At 40.4% G+C, this 23,274-nt stretch overlaps 1 protein-coding gene across 1 annotated transcript; it reads right to left on the reverse strand.

Moving 5' to 3' along the window:
• Positions 1 to 4,903: 4,903 nt before the first annotated feature.
• LOC117595129 (protein NLRC3-like) lies at positions 4,904 to 9,523 on the reverse strand. The gene is made up of 2 exons (XM_034294925.1): positions 9,366 to 9,523; positions 4,904 to 5,928 (listed from the first exon to the last, which is right to left on the reverse strand). The coding sequence occupies exons 1-2, from the start codon at positions 9,400 to 9,402 to the stop codon at positions 4,904 to 4,906; spliced, it is 1,062 nt and encodes a 353-aa protein (XP_034150816.1). The 5' UTR covers positions 9,403 to 9,523.
• Positions 9,524 to 23,274: the final 13,751 nt, after the last annotated feature.

A 23,274-nucleotide genomic window follows, 5' to 3' on the forward strand; every position in this document is an offset into this window, starting at 1 on the left:
ACAAATTACTCTGTACTATGATGGATCCCTGGGCAGCATCAGTATGATGTAACCAGACAATTTATGAAGAAATGTAACAGATGGGAAGTTCAAATCCCTATAAGAGAACATGGTAGAATGAAGGGATGTCTTCAATAAGAAAGAGTGTAACAATAATACAGTGGGAATGAATGGTGGATCAGTGGACATCAGAGGGGTGGAATGAAGATTAGTTCTAATGTGTGATGGACTTGGACTAACAGAAATTATTATTTATTATGTAAGAATATGATGTTTTTTGTAATGGTGGTCCTGTTAGTTGTGGTGTGTTTCTTTCCAGGCCTGCTGGGATGTCTAACAGGGTTTGGACTTTACCAGGGATGGAGGCTTGGACCTTCTGGCAGCTCAGAGCAGGTGGAGGTGGGAACACAGAACATGTTTGTATTCCCCTTTTGCTGTGTTGCCCTTTTGTTGTGTTGTTGTCATGTTTATTGTTCTGTTGTCAATTGTGTTACTCACCTCAGAGTCTCCAGTCTACATTGTGGATCCTTCAGCAGAGCAGAAAGCTTCTCCACTCCCGTATCCTTCAGGTCATTGTTACTCAGATCCAGTTCTTTCAGGTGTGAGGGGTTTGACTTCAGAGCTGAGACCAGAGAAGCACAGCCTTTCTCAGTGATTCCACAACATGACAGTCTGGAGAAAGATTATCATCATGTCATAAACAGAACAATAGCTCAGAATAACATTAGAATATCCAACTAACTGATGGATTCAGACCATGTTCTCCCCAAAACAATGTGGAAGATCAGTTTAGTTGACGGTTGTGTTTGGACATGGTATGTTCAAAGGTATAAATATATAGGCAAACAAGATGCTTGAGACCACAGAGTTGCGTAGTTTCCCTGATTATGTTCTTTAGTTATACAGTGGGGATAACAAGTATTTTATACACTGCTGATTTTGCAGGTTTTCCTACTTACAAAGCATGTAGAGGTCTGTAATTTTTATCATAGGTACACTTCAACTGCGAGAGACAGAATCTAAAACAAAAATTCAGAAAATCACATTGAATTATTTTTAAATAATTCATTTGCATTTTATTGCATGACATAAGTATTTGATCATCTACCAACCAGTAACAGTTCTGGCTATCACAGACCTGCTATTTTTTCTTTAAGAAGCCCTCCTGTCCTCCAGTCATTACCTGTATTAACTGAACCTGTTTGAATTCGTTACCTGTATAAAAGACACCTGTTCACACACTCAATCAAACAGACACCAACCTCTCCACAATGGCCAAGACCAGAGAGCTGTGTAAGGACATCAGGGATACAATTGTAGATCTGCACAAGGCTGGGATGGGCTACAGGGCAATAGGCAAGCAGCTTGGTGAGAAGGCAACAACTGTTGGCGAAATTATTAGAAAATGGAAGAAGTTCAAGATGACGGTCAATCTCCCTCAGTCTGGGGCTCCATTCAAGATCTCCCCTCATGAAGCATCAATGATCGTGAGGAAGGTGAGGGAACAGCCCAGAACTACACGGCAGGACCTGGTCAATGACCTGAAGAGAGCTGGGACCACAGTCTCAAAGAAAACCATTATTAACACACTACGCCATCATGGATTAAAATCCTGCAGCGCAGGCAAGGTCCCCCTGCTCAAGCCAGCTCATGTCCATGCCCATCTGAAGTTTGCCAATGACCATCTGGATGATCCAGAGGAGGAATGGGAGAAGGTCATGTGGTCTGATGTGACAAAAATTTAGCTTTTTGGTCTAAACTCCACTCGCCGTGTTTGGAGGAAGAAGGATGATTACAACCCCAAGAACACCATCCCAACCGTGAAGCATGGAGGTGGAAACATCATTCTTTTGGGATGCTTTTGTGCAAAGGGACAGGACGACTGCACCGTCTTGTGGGGAGAATGGATGGGGCCATGTATCGCGAGATCTTGGCCAACAACCTCCTTCCCTCAGTAAGAGCATTGAAGATGGGTCGTGGCTGGGTCTTCCAGCATGACAACAACCCGAAACACACAGCCAGGGCAACTAAGGAGTGGCTTCGTAAGAAGCATTTCAAGGTCCTGGAATGCCCTAGCCAGTCTCCAGACCTGAACCCAATAGAAAATCTTTGGTGGGAGCTGAAAGTACGTATTGCCCAGTGACAGCCCCGAAACCTGAAGGATCTGGAGAAGGTCTGTATGGAGGAGTGGGCCAAAATCCCTGCTGCAGTGTGTGCAAACCTGGTCAAGAACTAAAGGAAACATATGATCTCTGTAATTGCAAACAAAGGTTTCTGTATCAAATATTAAGTTCTGCTTTTCTGATGTAACAAATACTTATGTCATGCAATAAAATGCAAATTAATTACTTAAAAATCATACAATGTGATTTTTTTAGATTTTTGTTTTAGATTCCATCACTCACAATAGAGTACCTATGATAAAAATTACAGACTTCTACAAAAAATCTGAAAAATCGGCAGTGTATCAAATACTTGTTCTCCCCACTGTATATCACTATTTTCATGAACTGAAAGTTTAATGCCATAAAAGAAGTGGCCAGATGATTACTGCAAATAAAATGTAAAATGGTCATTATTTTCAGGCTGTTTTGATATAATCAAAGAGCAGTGAACATTCATATTGTAACAGTTAACAGTGTACTTCACCAGGTGGTTGGGGACTTTGTCCTGCTGGGAGCTCAGGGCTGGTGGAGGTTTACACTCTGACAACAGCAGCTGTTTTTAATCTCTTGTTGTAGTGTAACACCTCTGTTGTATTATTATAATGTTAATGATCACTATGTCAAATTAAATATAAAAATAAACTACTATTACTCACCTCAGAGTCTCCAGTCTACATTGTGGATCCTCCAACAAAGTAGAGAGTTCAATCACTCCTGAATCCTCTGGCTGATTGTTACTCAGATCCAGTTCTTTCAGGTGTGAGGGGTTTGACTTCAGAGCTGAGACCAGAGAAGCACAGCCTTTCTTTGTGATTCCACAACCGGACAGTGTGGAGAAAGATTATCATCATGTTACAAACAGAACAATAGTTCAGAATAACATTAGAGTATCCTCTATATATTACATCATTGTAATGTCAACTCTACTTAAGGGCGTACTGTTAAAACTGACATTGCCTGTATATATGACAAACGAATGTAACCTCCTACACAGAAATATATCCGATGTCATGTCAGTACATACACTCACCTAAAGGATTATTAGGAACACCTGTTCAATTTCTCATTAATGCAATAATCAACCAATCACATGGCAGTTGTTTCAATGCATTTAGGGGTGTGGTCCAAACTGAATGTCTAAACTCCAAACTGAATGTCAGAATGGGAAAGAAAGGTGATTTAAGCAATTTTGAGCGTGGCATGGTTGTTGGTGCCAGACGGGCCGATCTGAGTATTTCACAATCTGCTCCGTTACTGGGATTGTCACGCACAACCATTTCTAGGGTTTACAAAGAATGGTGTGAAAAGGGAAAAACATCCAGTATGCGGCAGTCCTGTGGGCGAAAATGCCTTGTTGATGCTAGAGGCCAGAGGAGAATGGGCCGACTGATTCAAGCTGATAGAAGAGCAACTTTGACTGAAATAACCACTCGTTACAACCGAAGTATGCAGCAAAGCATTTGTGAAGCCACAACACGCACAACCTTGAGGCGGATGGGCTACAACAAACAGAAGACCCCACCGGGTGTACCACTCATCTCCACTACAAATAGGAAAAAGAGGCTACAATTTGCACGAGCTCACCAAAATTGGACAGTTGAAGACTGGAAGAATGTTGCCTGGTCTGATGAGTCTCGATTTCTGTTGACACATTCAGATGGTAGAGTCAGAATTTGCTAAACAGAAGGAGAACATGGATCCATCATGCCTTGTTACCACTGTGCAGGCTGGTGGTGGTGGTGTTATGGTGTGGGGGATGTTTTCTTGGCACACTTAAGGCCCCACAAATCTCCATCAACTGCAAGATGCTATCCTATCAATATGGGCCAACATTTCTAAAGAATGCTTTCAGCACCTTGTTGAATCAATGCCACGTAGAATTAAGGCAGTTCTGAAGGCGAAAGGGGGTCAAACACAGTATTAGTATGGTGTTCCTAATAATCCTTTAGGTGAGTGTATATTGTAGATGTAAAAAGAAGGTTTGTGTGTGTCTCTGTGTGTGGGTGTGTGTGTGTGAGTGGGGGTAATTTGCATGACTGTACTTACAGAGCAGTTCTGCAGGTTTTGATCACTGGCAACAACCCCATAAGACCTTTCTCTGATGTGGAGTATTTCTTCAGGTCAAACACATCAATCTCCTCTTCTGAAGTCAGTAACACAAAGACCAGAGCTGACCACTGTGCAGGTGACAGTTCTTCTCTGGAGAGACGTCCTGAACTCAGGTATCTTTGGATCTCCTCCACTAGAGAATGGTCATTCAGTTCATTCAGACAGTGGAACAGACTGATGCACCTCTCTGAAGAGGGATTCTCCCAGATCTTCTCCTTGATGTATTTGACTGTTTCTTCATGGCTCTGTGAGCTGCTTCTGGTCTTTGTCAGTAGACCTCTAAAATGCTTCTGATTTGACTCCAGTGAGAGACCCAGAAGGAAGCGAAGGAAAAGGTCCAGGTGTCCAGTCTTACTCTGGAAGGCTTCATTCACAGCAGTCTTGTGAAAATCTATTTCAGGTATCTTCCTGAACTTAGTTGTTAAGGAGTTTGATTGTTTTTCATCAATTAGATTTTTATTATTGTTGTTGAATGACAGAAACACATAGACAGCAGCTAGAAACTCCTGAATACTCAGATGGACAAAGCAGAACACCTTGTCCTGGTTCAGTCCACATTCCACTTTAAAGATCTGTGTACAGACTCCTGAGTACACTGATGCTTCATTGATATCAATGCCACACTCTTTTCAGGTCTTCTTCCAGTGTGGATCTGTCTCTTTTTTCCCATCATACTTTACATTCCTGTGTTTGGACTGAAACACAAGGAAGTGTGAGTACATGTCTGTTAGGGTCTTGGGCAGCTCTACTTTATCATCTGTAGTCAACATGTACTCAAGAATTGTAGCAACGATCCAACAGAAGACTGGTATGTGACACATGATGTGGAGGCTCCTTGATGTCTTTATGTGTGAGATGATTCTGCTGGCCAGGTCCTCATCACTGAATCTCTTCCTGAAATACTCCTCTTTCTGTGTGTCATTGAACCCTCTCACCTCTGTCACCAGGTCAACACACCCTGAAGGGATCTGATTGGCTGCTGCAGGTCTGCTAGTTATCCAGAGGAGAGCAGAGCGAAGCAGATTTCCCTTGATGAGGTTTGTCAGCAGCACATCCACTGAGGTTGACTCTGTGACATCACAACAGCTCTTATTGTTCTTGAAGTCAAGGGGCAGTCGACACTCATCCAGACCATCAAAGATGAACACAACTTTGTATTTGTTGTAGTTAGAGATTCTTGCTTTTTTGGTTTCAACTGAGAAATGATTGATGAGTTGAATCATACTGAGTTCATCCCCTTTCATTAAATTCAACTCCCTAAAAGGGAGGGGAAATACAAATTGGACATCCTGATTGGCTTTTCCTTCAGCCCAGTCCAGAATGAACTTCTGCACAGAAACTGTTTTTCCAATTCCAGCGACTCCCTTTGTCATCACAGTTCTGATAAGTTTGTCTTGTCCAGGTAGGGGTTTGAAGATGTCATTACATTTGATTGCTGTCTCTGGTCTTGTTTGTTTCCTGGTTGTTGTCTCAATCTGTCTCACCTCGTGTTCATTATTGACTCCTCCACTTCCACCCTCTGTGATGTAGAGCTCTGTGTAGATCTTATTGAGAAGTGTTGGGTTCCCTTGTTTAGCGATACCCTCAAATAAGCACTGACACTTCTTCTTCAGGTTAGATTTGAGATCATGTTGGTAAATCACAGCAAGCTCATCTGAAATAAATAACCCAAATTATATTAATGATGTTTCTATAAATGATTATAGCATTTTATCAATTAATAAATAACACAGAGAATATGAATGTTCATTTAAATGTCTGAATTGTAAGTAGGGTTGCACAATATTGATAAAATGTGATACTGTGATTTTAATTTAGATATATTCTTAAACATTCTTAAACTTGTGTAAAAACACAAAGGTTATTGGAAAACCCATCAAAATAGATTCATAACATATGAATACTAAAAAACAAGGGTCTTCACAACACAAGGGTTTATTTAATCTGACAGTCATACTGGACTGGTACAACATGAATAAATAAAGACCATGTCTACAGAACAGGACATGTTGTACTGGTGGTACAGAAGACCTGACAACCCTTTATAACCTTTTAGAGTTCCAGACAGGCAGCAAACTGGGGATCAGGACTGTCATTAGTACTTGCATTTGTATTAATTGTACATTTATACATCCCATTTGTACACTATACTTAATACATACATTATACTTAATACTTATATTATACTTAAAACATACATTATACTTAATACTTATATTATACTTAATACTTATATTATACAGAATACTTATATTATACTTAATACATACATTATACTTAATACTTATATTATACTTAATATATACATTATACTTAATACTTATATTATACTTAAAACATACATTATACTTAATACTTATATTATACTTAAAACATACATTATACTTAATACTTGTACATTTTCTACCCACTTCTATTTGCACTTCTTGTTACATAAAAACAGCAAATTGTTGTACCGTTCAATGACAATGAAGTTGAATCTACACTGAAGTTTTAAAAAAACAGACGAGCCCATTCAAAATATATAGCAACGCCAGCCATGCACATCATTGGTTGCATCTGCCAGTGCATATATAAAGAGAAAGACATCTGTAGAAGCATCTAGAGCTGTTTCCACCGTGAGAACGGCAAGTTATCAGGATTTAAGCTATTTTCAACAAGGATTACAGTTTACACACTAAAATAAAAATGTCCACACAATTTGCAAAATTCTACTCCAATGAGCAAAACACCATTACACACAATGTCTGCTTCACCCTTTTTGCAAAACATTACACACAGTGATTTGTTAAACTCTACACACATTTTCACACCTTAGACACAGATAAGGATTGTGCTGTTACTTCCTTGTCATTACAAAGCCCTGGATTGCCAATGAACAACACTAATGAACAAATTGGATAATCACATCCACCAGGTGTGGAAGCACACAAGGTGTGCTATGAAAGGCAGCAGGTGAGTTCACCTGTCTTCAAAAAAACATGGAAGGAGTTAGAAGAAGAAGAGTGAGAATGAGAGGGGGAGCTCAAAAGAGGAGACGAAGGAGGTAGAGGAAGAGGAGAAGAAGGAGATAGAGGAAGAGGCCTAGGTAGAGGAAGAGGAGGAGGCCCAGGTAGAGGAAGAGGAGAAGAAGGAGATAGAGGAAGAGGCTTAGGTAGAGGAAGAGGAGGAGAAGGAGGTAGAGGAAGAGGCCTAGGTAGAGGAAGAGGAGGAGGTAGAGGAAGAGGCCTAGGTAGAGGAGAAGGTAGAGAAGGACTTGAAGAGTTGATACAAAGAAAACGAGGACCAAATGTGACTCAAGAAATCCGTGCAACACTTATTGGCCATGTTATCAACCATGGACTGACACTGATGGAAGCTGGACAAAGAGTTCAACCAAATCTCAGCAGAAATACTGTTGCATCAGTAATTCGGACATTTGATCAAGGAAACAGGTAAGCTAACCACACAGTACATTGAAACTGAAGCTTGCTGTACTTCTCATCAATATTGTTAACTGTGACATTTGACAGTAGGCTGCATGTGTATTTTTTTATATATATTTACATAGCATTGAGGGTCGAGGACACCAAGGTGGAAGGGGCCCAATGTTCACTCGTGCACAAGAGGCCGCCATTGTGAACATGGTTTTGACCAATAATTGTATCAGGCTGTGAGAAATCCAAGCCAATATCATCAATGACAATATCATCAATGACAATATCATCAATGATGACCATGTTTTCAACAACATCCAACGAGTCTCTCTGTCAACATTAGGTATGTATAGTTCATCCTACTATGGTGTGGTATTGTGCACAGAATTGGTTCCATGAGTACCCTTAATTGGAAGTCTTCTACCTTCCCCCATACTCCCCCTTACTGAATCCAATAGAAGAGGTTTTTCAGCATGGCGGTGGAAGGTATACGACCTGCGGCCCTAATACTTGAAATATTCAGTCTGCAGCATCAGTGTTGTGCAGTGCTTGGTTAGTTTATAGTAGGCCTATTTGTGTATATTCTCCCTATATCTCTAACTAATCATGAAGAATGTTGTGGGTTTGTCACTATTTATTTTGTCATCTAAATGTGTATATGTTTTGACTGAAGTTGTATGTTTTGACTGAAGTGTGTCATATTGCAAACAATCTAGGAATTATACAAATTGAGTGTGGTGTTTGGATAATTGTGATTATATTTTGAAAAAAAGAACCCGGTTTTCAAAATTGTGTGTGAACAATTGAAAAAAACTGTAATAGGTGGAGCTCGTGAGATGTGTCATAGCATTTCGGGAGTAGAGGAGAAGTTTGGATTTCCACACACTACCATTTAAAGGGTGTACTGTGAATACAAGAATTCTGGTCAAACATCTAACTGACGACAGCAGTATGGCCATAAAAAGACTGTGGGAGAACATGACCAGCATCAACTAGCAAGAATTGTATCAATGCTGGGCCCTCAACAAACATCAGCATGAGGACTGTGCAACGTTCCCTCGTGGATATAGGTGCTGCCATAGGAGACCTACCAAGTATTAGACTGGTGTACCAGGTTTTCTGGCATTTCAATGTAATCTAAAGTTTTTCTTAGGATATGCCCCCAGGCTTAGTCTCTATAGTAGAGGAACGCTTGTCACCTCTCAAACAGGGCCAGTCACAAGTATTGGCTTTTTAGACACAGTACTTAATCAACATTAAAAGCTAAATCATTTTGAAAACAAACGATCGCATGGACACAGATTGTAAACTAGCTACACAAAGCCTTGTAATCTACCGCAAAGGGAATCTGAACGTAGAAGAGTCTGGTGTTTCCGGCTTTTTTAATGGTGCCTATTGTATTTCTTGGCAACACATACATCATTAGAGATTTCTTTAACTGATTACATCTGAAATCTAGTGAAAAGTCATTTTGACTTTTGATATTGCGCAACGTGTTACTGCGATAACGTTATTTAGTCAATATATCGTGCACCCCTAATTGTGAGATCTGTCTCTCGTCTCTTCACTTTGTTCTATGTTAAGTTCTTCAACACAGAAGAGGTTGTTATACGTTGTCTCAAGGTCACTATAATATCATTTGGAACATTCAACAGTAAAGTCAGACAACTCTTACTTTTCTCCAGTGTGTCAGCAAGATCCTTCTGGTTCATGTTCCTCAGGACATGCAGTGTGATCTTCAGAGCCCCCTCTTTGGCACTGCTCTCCTGCTTCTCATCTTCAGGGTCCACACCTTCCTCCTCCTCCCTCTGACTCTTAAATCCTTCTGTGAGATCTGAACCTCTTTAACTCTTTCTTCACAAATATCATGATATTCTGTTCAAGTAACTGAAAGAAAGTGAAAAAGTTCAAATTGGACTAAAATAAAGTTACTTAAATATCAGAACAATATTAACAATTACATGAAAGATTGACAGATTAACTTTACTTGAGGTATACAAAAACAAATGTACATAACAGGACCACATACACTGAATATAGAGGACAGGTCTGTTTGATGACTCTGGACAGATTGACCACTGAGAATCTCAGACTCTGATCTCTCCTGTTGGTCTCTGTGGACAAAACATGACATTACATCTACACTTCCAGAGTTTGTACAGACTCACACAGTTTTGTGCTTCCAATTTCAGAACTAACAACATTTTTCAAATACAAAATAAATAAATGCTACTATTCATATTCCACCATTGACTATTGTAGCTCTGTAATTAAAACATGTGGGCTCTTGTTAACTCAGAGTTAAAAACAACAACAAAGGATTTTACAGGTTCTCTGGATGTTTTTTTCTTTAAATATAATTTGTCTTTTTCACTTTAAGTCTTCATAAGAATTGGCTTTCATTTGTCAAGGCCACACTACAGGTTTATATCACAAAGTTCTCTGTCAACTAACTGACTACTAGACAGGCTGGTGAGAGCAACAGTAGAGCGAGAGCGGGTTAATCAACTACTAGAGTATGTAGCTCCCTCTACTGGCCAATACAAGACCAACTCCTGCAAATAACTAAGAATATACAGCACTTCATGTTCTCCCACAATACTGGATAACACAGGGAACCAAAAACAGTCTTGTGACCTATAAATAATGTTGCCTATAATGTTGAAAACGTATCAATAACACAAACCAATTTAACACAATGCTCAATGGTGTCTAGCGATGGTGAAACATGTAATGTCGTGGTGTAGTGGTTAAAGACAGTGCCTCTCACTTGGAAGACCTACAGTCCCTTGCGAAAGTATTCGGCCCCCTTGAACTTTTCAACCTTTTGCCACATTTCAGGCTTCAAACATAAAGATATGTAATTTTTTTGTGAAGAATCAACAACAAGTGGGACACAATCATGAAGTGGAACGAAATTTATTGGACATTTCAAACCTTTTTAACAAATAAAAAACTGAAAAATTGGGCGTGCAAAATTTTTCAGTTAAGTTAATACTTTGTAGCGCCACCTTTTGCTGCGATTACAGCTGTAAGTCGCTTGGGGTTTGTCTCTATCATTTTTGCACATCGAGAGACTGAAATCTTTGCCCATTCCTCGAGCTCAGTGAGGTTGGATGGAGAGCGTTTGTGAACAGCAGTTTTCAGTTCTTTCCACAGATTCTCGATTGGATTCAGGTCTGGACTTTGACTTGGCCATTCTAACACCTGGATATGTTTATTTGTGAACCATTCCATTGTAGATTTTGCTTTATGTTTTGGATCATTGTCTTGTTGGAAGACAAATCTCCGTTCCAGTCTCAGGTCTTTGGCAGACTCCATCAGGTTTTCTTCCAGAATGGTCCTGTATTTGGGTCCATCCATCTTCCCATCAATTTTAACCATCTTCCCTGTCCCTGCTGAAGAAAAGCAGGCCCAAACCATGATGCTGCCACCACCATGTTTGACAGTGGGGATGGTGTGTTCAGGGTGATGAGCTGTGTTGCTTTTACGCCAAACAAAGTGTTTTGCATTGTTGACAAATGTTCGATTTTGGTTTCATCTGACCAGAGCACCTTCTTCCACATGTTTGGTGTGTCTCCCAGGTGGCTTGTGGCAAACTTTAAACGACACTTTTTATGGATATCTTTAAGAAATGGCTTTCTTCTTGCCACTCTTCCATAAAGGCCAGATTTGTGCAGTATATGACTGATTGTGGACAGAGTCCTATGGACAGAGTCTCCTACCTCAGCTGTAGATCTCTGCAGTTCATCCAGAGTGATCATGGGCCTCTTGGCTGCATCTCTGATCAGTCTTCTCCTTGTATGAGCTGAAAGTTTAGAGGGACGGCCGGGTCTTCGTAGATTTGCAGTGGTCTGATACTCCTTCCATTTCAATATTATTTCTTGCACAGTGCTCCTTGGGATGTTTATGGCTTGGGAAATCTTTTTGTATCCAAATCCGGCTTTAAACTTCTTGACAACAGTATCTCAGACCTGCCTGGTGTGTTCCCTGTTCTTCATGATGCTCTCTGCGCTTTAAACAGACTTCTGAGACAATCACAGAGCAGGTGCATTTATACGGAGACTTGATTACACACAGGTGGATTCTATTTATCATCATTAATCATTTAGGTCAACATTGGATCATTCAGAGATCCTCACTGAACTTCTGGAGAGAGTTTGCTGCACTGAAAGTAAAGGGGCTGAATAATTTTGCACGCCCAATTTATCAGTTTTTTATTTGTTAAAAAGGTTTGAAATATCCAATGAATTTTGTTCCACTTCACAATTGTGTCCCACTTGTTGTTGATTCTTCACAAAAAATTACAGTTTTATATCTTTATGTTTGAAGCCTGAAATGTGGCAAAAGGTCGAAAAGCTCAAGGGGGCCCGAATACTTTCGCAAGGCACTGTATGTTTGAATCTATAGAGAGCAACAACATTTATTAATTTTATTATTACGATTTCTGGTAGATTCCACGATTCTCTCGTCTTTTCACTTGATGAAAAAGTTATCGTCACCTTTATTTATAGCTATTGTATCAATGTCATTCATGAATGAAAGAAAAAAGTATGTTGTTGTGCCATGAAAGAAAAAAATAATTTCTCATGCAATGAAATGAAATAGGTTTGGCAGACTCAATTCTTATGACTATTCCAGTAAGTTAGTAGATACTGGTAAAGCCTATTACTGGCTTATACACTTAAAACGGCCAGTGGCAAATGCCATACAGTTCATAGACGCCATTTTGTGATGGAGGTAAACTTAGTAAGAACCGTTAGTCAGTTTAACTGTATCAATGTCATTCATGAATGACTGATTAGCTGTTAAAACAGCCACTGGCAAAAGAGGATTTGTTCAGGGTAGACACAATTATACTGACATCCATCAAATGTACAGATCTGTGGTGTGGTGGTTACTTAACGACACAGCCCACCACGTGGGCGACCCGGGTTTGAATCTTGAGAGGGCAAAACTTTCACTTGCGGGCTGAACTAGGCTGAACTAGACTGAACTAGACTGAACTAGGCTTGCCTGGTTTCTTGTTTATTTGTCCACTTTTGTGTTAGGATTTGCAGAAAGCATTTTGAACATTGAATCATGTGGAAACAGGTGAATAGTGTTTACAGTTCTGGGAGAGGTGTGTGTTTTTTGGGAATGATGTAAGGGTATGGGTTTTTGTGCTTTGTGACCCATCTGGATAACAAGTAAGTAGTTCGCTATTTAGGATTGTTATCACCGATTTATGTCATTTGCATTATAATAATGATGTCAAAATGTATTTGAAATACTGATTTTATAATAAGACGTTAATACAAACTGTGCTACCAGTCCACTACTCCGTTTGGTGTGATTACAACCTGGAAATAAAAATATTATGAGTATTAATGAAAAATGGTTCCATATCAATTTTAATGCAACAACAAGTTTAGAATAAAACAAACATATTTATGAAAAGTCAGGGTCCTATAGGTACATGTGTTTCATTTCCACCAAGTTAATACCCTGCAAAAAAATTACTTTCAAAATGACTGCCTTGATAGTTTTAGTGTACAAACAACACAGTTATTCCATTATGACACGGTGTTCCTGCAAGAAAGCAAAGACCCATTATCTTTGGCGCCGTGTGCTTTACTTCATCTGGGTTTAAAACAAGCAAAACAATCAGACATACAGCATTTGGTCAATCTCAAAAGCAAACCCTGTCCCACTGGATTTGACTCTAGAGTGCCTAATTCTGCTACTTCACCTCACTTTGAAGTTGACCCTACCTTGCAACAGTCAATTTCTCAAGTCCACTCAAACATTAGTTCATCTATTGGCCTAATTTATTTTTGGAACATGTATGAATTGATTTAAACTCTCCATCATCCAAATTCAACCACATTTTATAACTGGAGAGAAAAACAAAACACTAAACCCAATAAAAAACCCTATATAAATGCCAGCATTGAATCAGCATGGTAAACCTAAACTTGAAAAACTTTTTAATTATACACTGATCGGGCATAACATTCTGACCACATGCCTAATACTGTGTAGGCCCCCTTTTGCCATCAAAATAGCCCTGGTCCATCGAAGCATGGACTCCTCTAGATCTCTGAAGGTTGCTGTGTTATCTGGCAACAAGACATTAGTAGCAGATCCTTTAAGTCCTGTAAGTTGTGAGGTGGGGTCTCGATGGATTGGACTTGTTTGTCCAGCACATCCCACAGAGGCTCGATTGGATTGAGATCTGGGGAATTTGGAGGCCAAGTCAACATGTTGAACTCGCTGTTGCGTTTCTCAAACCATTCCTAAAAAATTTTTGAGGGCGCATTATCCTGCTGAAAGAGGCCAGTGCCATCAGGGAATACCATTGACTTGAAATGCACATAGTCTGCAACAATGCTTAGGAAAGTGGTACATCCACATGAATATCAGGACCCAAGTTTTCCCAGCAGTACATTGTCCAAAGCATCACACCGCAATCGACTTGCATCCTACCCATAGTGCATTCTGGTGCAATGTGTTCTCCAGGTAAGCGATGCATACGCACCCGGCCATCCACATGATGTAAAAGAAAACGTGATTCATCAGACTATTGCTCCATGGTCCAGTTCTGTTGCTCATGTGCCCATTGTAGGGGCTTTCAGCAGTGGACAGGGGTCAGCATGGGCACCCTGACTGGTCTCCGGCTATGCAATCCAATACGCATCAAATTGCGAAGCACTGTGCATTCTGAAACATTTCTATCAGTACCAGCATTAACTTTTTCAGCCATTTGAGTTACAGTAGCTCGTCTGTTGGATCGGGAAGACACAGGCCGGCCTTCGCTCCCCACGTGCATTAATGAGCCTTGGCCGCCCATGACCCTCTCGCCGGTTCAGCGCTTTTCCTTCCTTTCACCACTTTCAATAGGTACTGACCACTACAGACTGGGAACTCCCCACAAGGGCTGCAGTTTTGGAGATGCCCTCACCCAGTTGTCTAGCATCACAATTTGGCCCTTGTCAATGTTGCTCAGATCCTTAAATTTGGCCATTCTTTTGCTTCTAACACATCAACTTTGAGGACAGAATTTTACAGATGATTAACATCATCTCATCTCATCTTCATCTGCTTATCCGGTATCGGGTCGCGGGGGCAGCAGCTCCAGCAGGGAACCCCAAACTTCCCTTTCCCAAGCCACATTTGACAGCTCTGACTGGGGGATCCCGAGGCGTTCCCAGGCCAGTGTTGAAATATAATCTCTCCACCTAGTGCTGGGCCTACCCCGAGGTCTCCTCCCAATGATTAACATGTTACAATCATTTTTACCCTAATTAAAGCAGCAAGTAGCTTCTCATTTATTAAACAACCATGTCGGAAGTAAAGATGTTACTGTGTTTCAGAAGGTTGAAATGATTGGCCTGCATCAAGCAAAGAAAACCACTAAGGAGATTGCTGAAAGTACTGGAATTGGGTTAAGAACTGTCAAACACATTATTAAAACCTGGAAGAATAGTGTTGAACCATCAACTTTAAACCATCAGAGTTGGACTCTGGAGCAGTGAAGAAAGGTAATGCGGTCTAATAAGTGCAGATTGACCTTATTCCAGGGCAATGGGCGTGTCAGGGTAAGAAGGGAAAAATAAACCCATCATGCATATAATGTAAAAGAGCTAATTAATCAATCTGATCAAAATCTGCAGGATGCCATGCAAAAAAAGATTTTCCCAAATGAGAAATGGTAGCTATCAAGATGACGCTTCTTTTGTAACTATCCTCACTAATCTTAGTGCAAAATATAGCCAGAAATAGGGGTACGTGACCCCATGGCGTCACCCGGAACACTGGTTCTAAGTGGCAAACGGATAAAGGTTAATCTTGGGGGGTCAGTGAACATATGTCTTAATCGATACAGGAGCAGCCGTGTCCTGTACAAATCAGACTGTGGTCAAATTGACATGGAAGTATGTTTTGAGGGAATCGCTCACTCCCCTCAAAAACAATACAAAATCAACCCAGAGGCAGAGGCTGACTTGTGGGACAAAGTCCAAACACTGGTGAAATATGGGATAGTCAGGCGTTGCAATTCTGTCCCTAATTCTCCTATCAATCCCCTACCAAAATCAGATGGAACCTGGTAATAGCTGACGTATTGAAGCCACTAACAGGTACAGGTGAGGTCTTGCAGTATGTGGGTGACTTACTGATTGCAACAGGTGGCTCATATGAGTACCATCTACAGCTGGTTGATAAGGTGTTGCAGACAACTTGTATGAGTACCATCTACAGCTGGTTGATAAGGTGATGCAGGCAACGTATATGAGTACCATTTACAGCTGGTTGATAAGGTGTTGCAGACAACTCGTATGAGTACCATCTACAGTTGTATGAGTACCCCCCCCCCATAATGCCTAAGAAAAACTCCCTAAGAAGGCCGACATTTAGGAAGAAACCTAGAGAGGACCCAGGCTCAGAGGGGTGACCAGTCCTCATCTGGCTGTGCCGGGTGAGATATTGAGAGTCCAATTGGAATAATTAATAAATTAATGTGGGCTGAATCCAGAGTCTATTTGAATTTAGACTAGGTCAGAAGCCTGACCAGATGGACAAGGACAGGGACAACACGGGGGAGGGAGGAGGTGTAAGCTTAGTGGCAGCTGAAATCGTCAGGAATCATCTTGATCTGCAACACAACAAGGAGGATTTTGGTCAGGGACAGCAATGGTCCCCCCCAAACCAGGTACTCCACATGTGTGGACCAGGACGTCATGTCCACCTAAAGTTTAAAACGGGAGGAGACTGGGAGACTGGGAGGCCCCGGACAGGGCCCAACAGGCAGGAAATCAATCCACCCACATTGCCAGGCATCAACCAAAGGGACACCCACCAACTGCAACCACCCTGAATAAGGGCTGAGTATTGCCAGCAGAGTACAGCCCAATTGCACAACAGAGAGACAACAACAAGCCAGTGACTCTTCCCCCGAAAGGCATTGGAGGGAGGGCATCCCAGTGGTGACGAGAGCCCACCTGGCAAGACAGCAAGGGTGGAAAGTATCAAGCCTTTTGGTCACCTTCAAGCCAGCGCATGTCCAGGCCCGTCTGAAGTTTGCCAATGACCATCTGGATGATCCAGAGGAGGAATGGGAGAATGTAATGTGGTCCGATGAGACAAAAATTTAGCTTTTTGGTCTGAACTCCACTCACCGTGTTTGGAGGAAGAAGAAGGATGACTACAGCCCCAAGAACACCATCACAACCATGAAGCATGGAGGTGGAAACATCATTCTTTGGGGATGCATTTCTGCAAGGGGACAAGACGGCTGCACAGTATTGAGGGGAGGATGGATGGGGCCATGTATCGCAAGATCTTGGCCAACGACCTCCTTCCCTCAGTAAGAGAATTGAAGATGGGTTGTGGCTTGGTCTTCCAGCATGACAACGACCCGAAACACACAGCCAGGGCATCTAAGGAGTGGCTCCGTAAGATGGATCTCAAGGTCCTGGAGTGGCCTAGCCAGTCTTCAGACCTGAACCCAATAGAAAATCTTTGGAGGGAGTTGAAATTCTGTATGGCCTAGCGACAGCCCTGAAACCTGAAGGATCTGGAGAAGGTCTGTATGGAGGACTTGGCCAAAATCCCTGCTGCAGTGTGTGCAAACCTGGTCAAGTACTACAGGAAACGTATGATCTCTGTAATTGTAAACAAAGGTTTCTGTATCAAATATTAAGTTCTGCTTTTCTGATGTATCAAATACTTATGTCATGCAATAAAATGCAAATTAATTACTTAAAGATATTACAATGTGATTTTCCGTCACTCACAGTTGAAGAGTACCTATGATAAAAATCTATTTCTACAGACTTCTACATGCTTTGTAAGTGGGAAAACCTGCAAAATCGGCAGTGCATCAAATAATTGTTCTTCCCACTCTATGTGAAGCAATGTATACCAACTGAGATCTGGTTAGGTGAACTGAGAATTGTTCATGAACTACTCTTTGAGAGTGATGCTTCAATGTAAGCAAACTACCTTTACTGATGAGTAATTGGAACAGTAATGGGAAATGGAAAATTGTGTTCTTCTGTTCTTTGTGTTGGTTTGTTATTTGTTTGTTGTTGAACCAACTATAGAAAAGAGTGGAATAGTTATTTTGCCACACTAGCAGAACAGAAGCACCAGAAATGTTGATGTTTTGACTATACTGTTACTGTTTACAACTGTTCTAATCTATTTAGACAAAGGAATCAGAAAGATATTGGAAATATAGGTTTGAGTGTTTGGTTGGACTGGGTTCTAATGCATTAGCAAGGTGCAACAAGCTAATGTAATGGACATATTTGTGATGGTGTACTGTGCAGTTGCAAATAATCTTCAGGAAACCGGAGATGAAGGAACATGTCTTCACTTTTTATGAGAACGATATTCCAGAATGGTGTTAGCTTCTGTCCTTATGCCCATATCGTATCAATGGCCATGCGGAGGTGGCACACCCCATAGGAAAGGAAGAAGAGTCCCGGTACCGGCCTACGTTTGCACTGTACCACCAAAAGAAACCAGGCCATATCAGGGTTGTTTTTGATTTAAGTGCACCAGCAATGTTTTACTTGTCAAGCTGCACACCCTCCTTTTCATGATATTCACGGATATACTGGTCTTTAGCATCATCGTCAACCATAGATGGCGGGAAGCTTCTAGCTTCCTGGTTGTGATTCAGGAATGTTCTCATGTAATCTGCAAAAATATTATCTGTTGTCCTGGTCAAATCCCAGACTTCAAATATCTGGTAAAGTCCCAGACTTCAAATCTTTTCACAATGCAATAACCTTTCTCAACAGACTTAACCAGCTTAATAGAAACCCAGGTACCATTTAAAGATCTTTCTGAATCAGTATGTGAACAATCAGTTACCTGGTTTTCTATTGAACTACATGATGTAATACTTCCCAGTCATACTCCACGCCAAATGTTGCATCTATATATTCAGTTCCTGTAAATAAACTGTACAGCTTCACTTTAGAGGCAGGGTAATCACCCCTAAAAATGAACCCAAGCATATTCCCATTAGGCAAGTCGTGTTGATCCCTCAACAGTTTAAAGGACGACACTTGAGTTCTATACTGATTGAGGAAGCGCTCCTTTGGGGCATCAAATTGTTCTGAATAGTCTTCCATGTTTCTATCCTCCATTCTACGTCCTACTTCATAAGTCAGGACTACCACCAGTGTTTCGCTCAGTACCAAAGAATTTATTGTCTGTTAGTTGAAGAAAAGATCTTAAAAATCTAATGGAAATGAAACATTTAAAGTCCAGCTTTGCTCAAGAGGAAACACCTTATTTATGACACACACACACCCTGGCCCAAGACCCTAAAACCAAACCCCTCCCTTCTCTTGACCTACCCATCACCCTGACCCCCCTTGACCAGCCCCCCTTCCCTTATCCATGAGCAGACAGTTTGACCAGCCCCCCTTCCCTTACCCATGAGCAGACAGTTTGACCAGCCTCCATACCTTTCCCAGGCTCATCTCCCTCCCATGAGAAACACATTGAAAAACATCATACACCTATGAAAGCATATACATAAATTACTTTTATTACCCAAACATCCTGGGTCAACCTCATAAAAACCACCCCTCCCTAAAAGACACCTTGGAAGTCCGGAAATTACCCCTTTTAATCTTTTTGACATAAACAACAATTAATGAATCCCATAATCACCTTTGACATCCAGTCACACCACTCAAAGGTCAAAGGTAAATCCCTAAAGCCATATATCAGACATGTTTACACAAACAAACAATATCATATCCCTCTCTTATGTGATTTATGGTAGGTTCCACCATTTAGAGATGATTCAGGAATGGTTTTGGCCCAATCCCTGATTCCTGACCCTGATTTGCCCCATAGTCTCATTTTCCTTATGGAGGTGGAAGGTCTGTGACCACCATCCCCACGTGCATGTGACCCTCCTACAGCTCATGGATAAGACATATTTCATCAAAAAGATAATGGTTGAAGGACTGATCTTGTGGTGAAAGACGATTACAAACCAAATGAAAGCAAAATCAGTTTTTATCTGTTTTAAATTCAAGATTTACTGGTTTAAAAGTATGATCAGTTTGTAATAAGAGCGTTGAAACACTGCACCCTACTGTTGATAATAACACCAAAGCAACAAAAAATGTAAAAATAGTTAAGAAAATCCTCTCAACATTTACATTGTATGAACATGTATTTAAATGTGAAACACGTCTTTCTATGTAGTACGCTGATATTTGATCTGGTTTGTTGCACTCAGTCAATGTTGTATGTGCTTAGAAATGTGTGTTTTTTGAATAAGGGTGAAATAATACTACATTCTTGTGTGAACAGCACCCAAGTGACTAAACATAATAGAAGAAATAATCTTAAATCATTCCCAGCAGACGTCCTCTGGTAATTAATTACCAGTACTGTAAAAAAACACGTACCAAAGGCCCTTTTTACTAAAGTCATTACACCTAATTAGTTTATGTAGGTTAGTAATGTTATTAGAGTTGAAAACTTTGAACAGTGCCTCCTAGGTAATTTGGATCAAATATCCAAATGAATGAATTCAGAAATAAGTTGTAATGTCTTCTGGAATATATGATGAGAGTTTCTACTAAATAACATAACATGTAAACAATATTGTTATCAACTAATGGGGATCCAAGTAAGAGATATTGTTGCATACTTACTGATGATCATGACCCACAAGTTCTTACCTGTGTTCAGTTGAAAAGATTCTCTCTTTGAACTTGGTAGGTCGTCCCATAGACCAGTCACTCTCCATGGACACACAGCTGGGTACAGAGGAGGCTGGTCTCTCCTGATAGATTAGGCTTCAACACATCAGAGACCAACATTACATCTCTCTCCTACTATAATGGGAAACATACATTCTTAGTATGGTACTGGTAATTTACATGCTCATATTTGAGGCTGTGGCTTTCTCCTCTCTGTCCCTAGAGAGACTCATTTTAGAGGCAGTGTCCTTTTCTCTCTACCCAGAGAGACTCATTTATGAGGCAGTGCCCTTTTCTCTCTACCCAGAGAGACTCATTTTAGAGGCTTAGTCCAGTCCTTTACTCTCTCTGCTTAAACCTGTAAACACATCATGGAAATACACTTCCTGCATCAAGACTTAAACTGTAAAGACTACAGAGACACACCATATCTGGTTCAGACACAAACTGAATATAATTACACATTACCTTTGAACAAACAAAGACACATCACCAGCATATATGGACTGAAATCCTGTTTTGACTTCCCTCTCCAACTACATTTTGCTGATGACAGACAAACTGATTTACTTTCTCTTTAAAAACAGACTGACTAACTAAAGTAGTAGTCCTTCAAAAGAAAAGTGATGACTTACTCCATGTGGTCACTCCCTGTTTTCATCTTTGAATTATCATTCTGAAAAGCCTATTCCAGTTTAAAGATAAAATAAAAATATGCTGCTCAGTCGTATCAAAAGTAACCATGTAAAGAAACCTTACTTCTGTTTTCAGTTGTGTCATCAGGAGGTGGAGCTAACAGACATTTGATCTCATTCATTTTGCTAAACATACACAGGCTGATAAACTCAAACACATGTTTTTGTGTTTTTTAAATTGTTTAGGGTTTACCTTTGAATTTTTTTTAGGTGTCCCACAATCTGATGTGAATTAATGTGAAAGAACATGAGAGAACTAGGAAGGTGAAACAAAGCAGCAGTTCTACGACAAGCAAGGAAATATGTATACTGGGTTATAAAACATTTAATTCCAGACACTCATGTGGATTTAAACTTTAAAAGCCTTTAATGTGTTGGCTAGATCATCAGAAGAAACAACACGTTTCGGCTTACACCTTCATCAGGTTGTCAATTACAGAGTTGTGATGAAGCAATTACAGCATGAAATTCCTGTGTCAAACAATTACAATTAGTTACATTTTATACAACCAGTATCCATTTCCCCTTGCTTTTCTCATAAATGTCATAGATGTGGTAAGACAGACAGAGTGTGTGGTGTATGTTCATTTAAATGTTTTATTTATGTAAACTATACAACGCCACCTTTTATACTCGCAGGGAGGTCCTCGGGACAAGGGACACATGTCTGTCAAACAAAATAAGAGTAGGTCTGACTGCAATCACGAGAAACCAACGAGAATATCACCCGGGCAAGGAATACCTTGGAAATACAATGCACAAATTTATGAAAACACTTTTCGCAAGATAATAAACACAATATGATACAGTAGTTAGAAATAAGCACACAGGTGATAACACTCAAATACTGTAAATATCCAAGGCTCACCTCCGTGATCTACCACAGGAGCAGCAGACCAGAGGGCTCTACTATGAAGAGAGGGACCAGGCTTATTGAGGTCACTTCAGGAGTAACATGGTTACATCAGGTGTAACTTCCTGATAAACCCGCACTATGAAAGGTGAATACGTTTTACCCGAGGCAGATCCAGGGCAATTCTAAAAGATCTGGGGCTATAGACCTGGACGCCCAGTCCTAATGACACACCTGCTTCTAGGGCCAGATGTATCTAATGCCACTCATCAGAGTAATGCCCTCACTGTTGGACAGACAAGTGTGCCTTGTTTTGAGATATTTTGCCAGTGGATATTTCATGTATTCCATCTGTGATGCTGAACATCTGAGTAATAATACTGTTTGTCCTGCAGTTTGCAAGGTGGTACTTGCTCTCACTAAACTGCCGGAAGCATTTGTTGTGTTTCCTGGCTATTTACACGTTTCTACAGATCAAATATGCTTTTTATGCCATTGCAAGTAATTCGCAAAAAATACTTGGTCTATTTTAAACACTAAAACCGCCAGGCCTTTTTTCCCCTATAACCCCAGAGCTGAATACCGTTTTGGCGTCATTTGCATATGAATCGTCCCTATTAGCATGGACATTCTCCTCCGCAGCATCACCATCCAGCCAGAGCATCAGTTCATCTACTGGGTCGTCATCAAACTATATATAAAATATTTTAGAAAATCATAAATTACAGAATTTGTCTGTTTTAAATTAATTAAATTAAAAGAATTCATTGAAAAAGACAAGGTCCAAAGTGATTTCAAAGCCAATGCATAGCTCTAGTCTCATAGATTACTGGCATATGATATTTTTCTATAGGTGACATCAATAAGTTATTGCAAAACTGAGAGGAGTTATTAGAAAAAGACGAGGTCTGTAATGAATAGGCTGTGAACGGCGTGTCTTTGTAAGTCTCTCCCAGGGTTGTAGTGGGGCTATCAGGTTGATGTCAACACCGATGCATAGCTCTAGTCACCTAGATTATTGACTTAGGTGACATGAATATGTTATGAAAAAACCGAGAGGAGTTGTAGATAAAGAGGAGATTTCGTTGGAATTTCGTTTTGTGAATAATTATTTAACCTAATACATTTGGCTTCAATAAAATAATCAGAGAATATTCATAGAGAGAAGATAGGATGTGTGTGTGATGTAGTTTCTCTTTCCCTCCTAAAAGAAAGTAGATTTACATTTTCGATTTACATTTGATGAATTAGCCTTTTGATGAGGGGTGATTAGTGCCTGGGTACCATTTGGGTACCAACGCTAAGTGGTGCGGC

The sequence above is a fragment of the Esox lucius genome, chromosome 11 (genome assembly GCF_011004845.1).
Source record: "Esox lucius isolate fEsoLuc1 chromosome 11, fEsoLuc1.pri, whole genome shotgun sequence".
In the NCBI taxonomy this organism is placed as follows: Eukaryota; Metazoa; Chordata; class Actinopteri; order Esociformes; family Esocidae; genus Esox; species Esox lucius.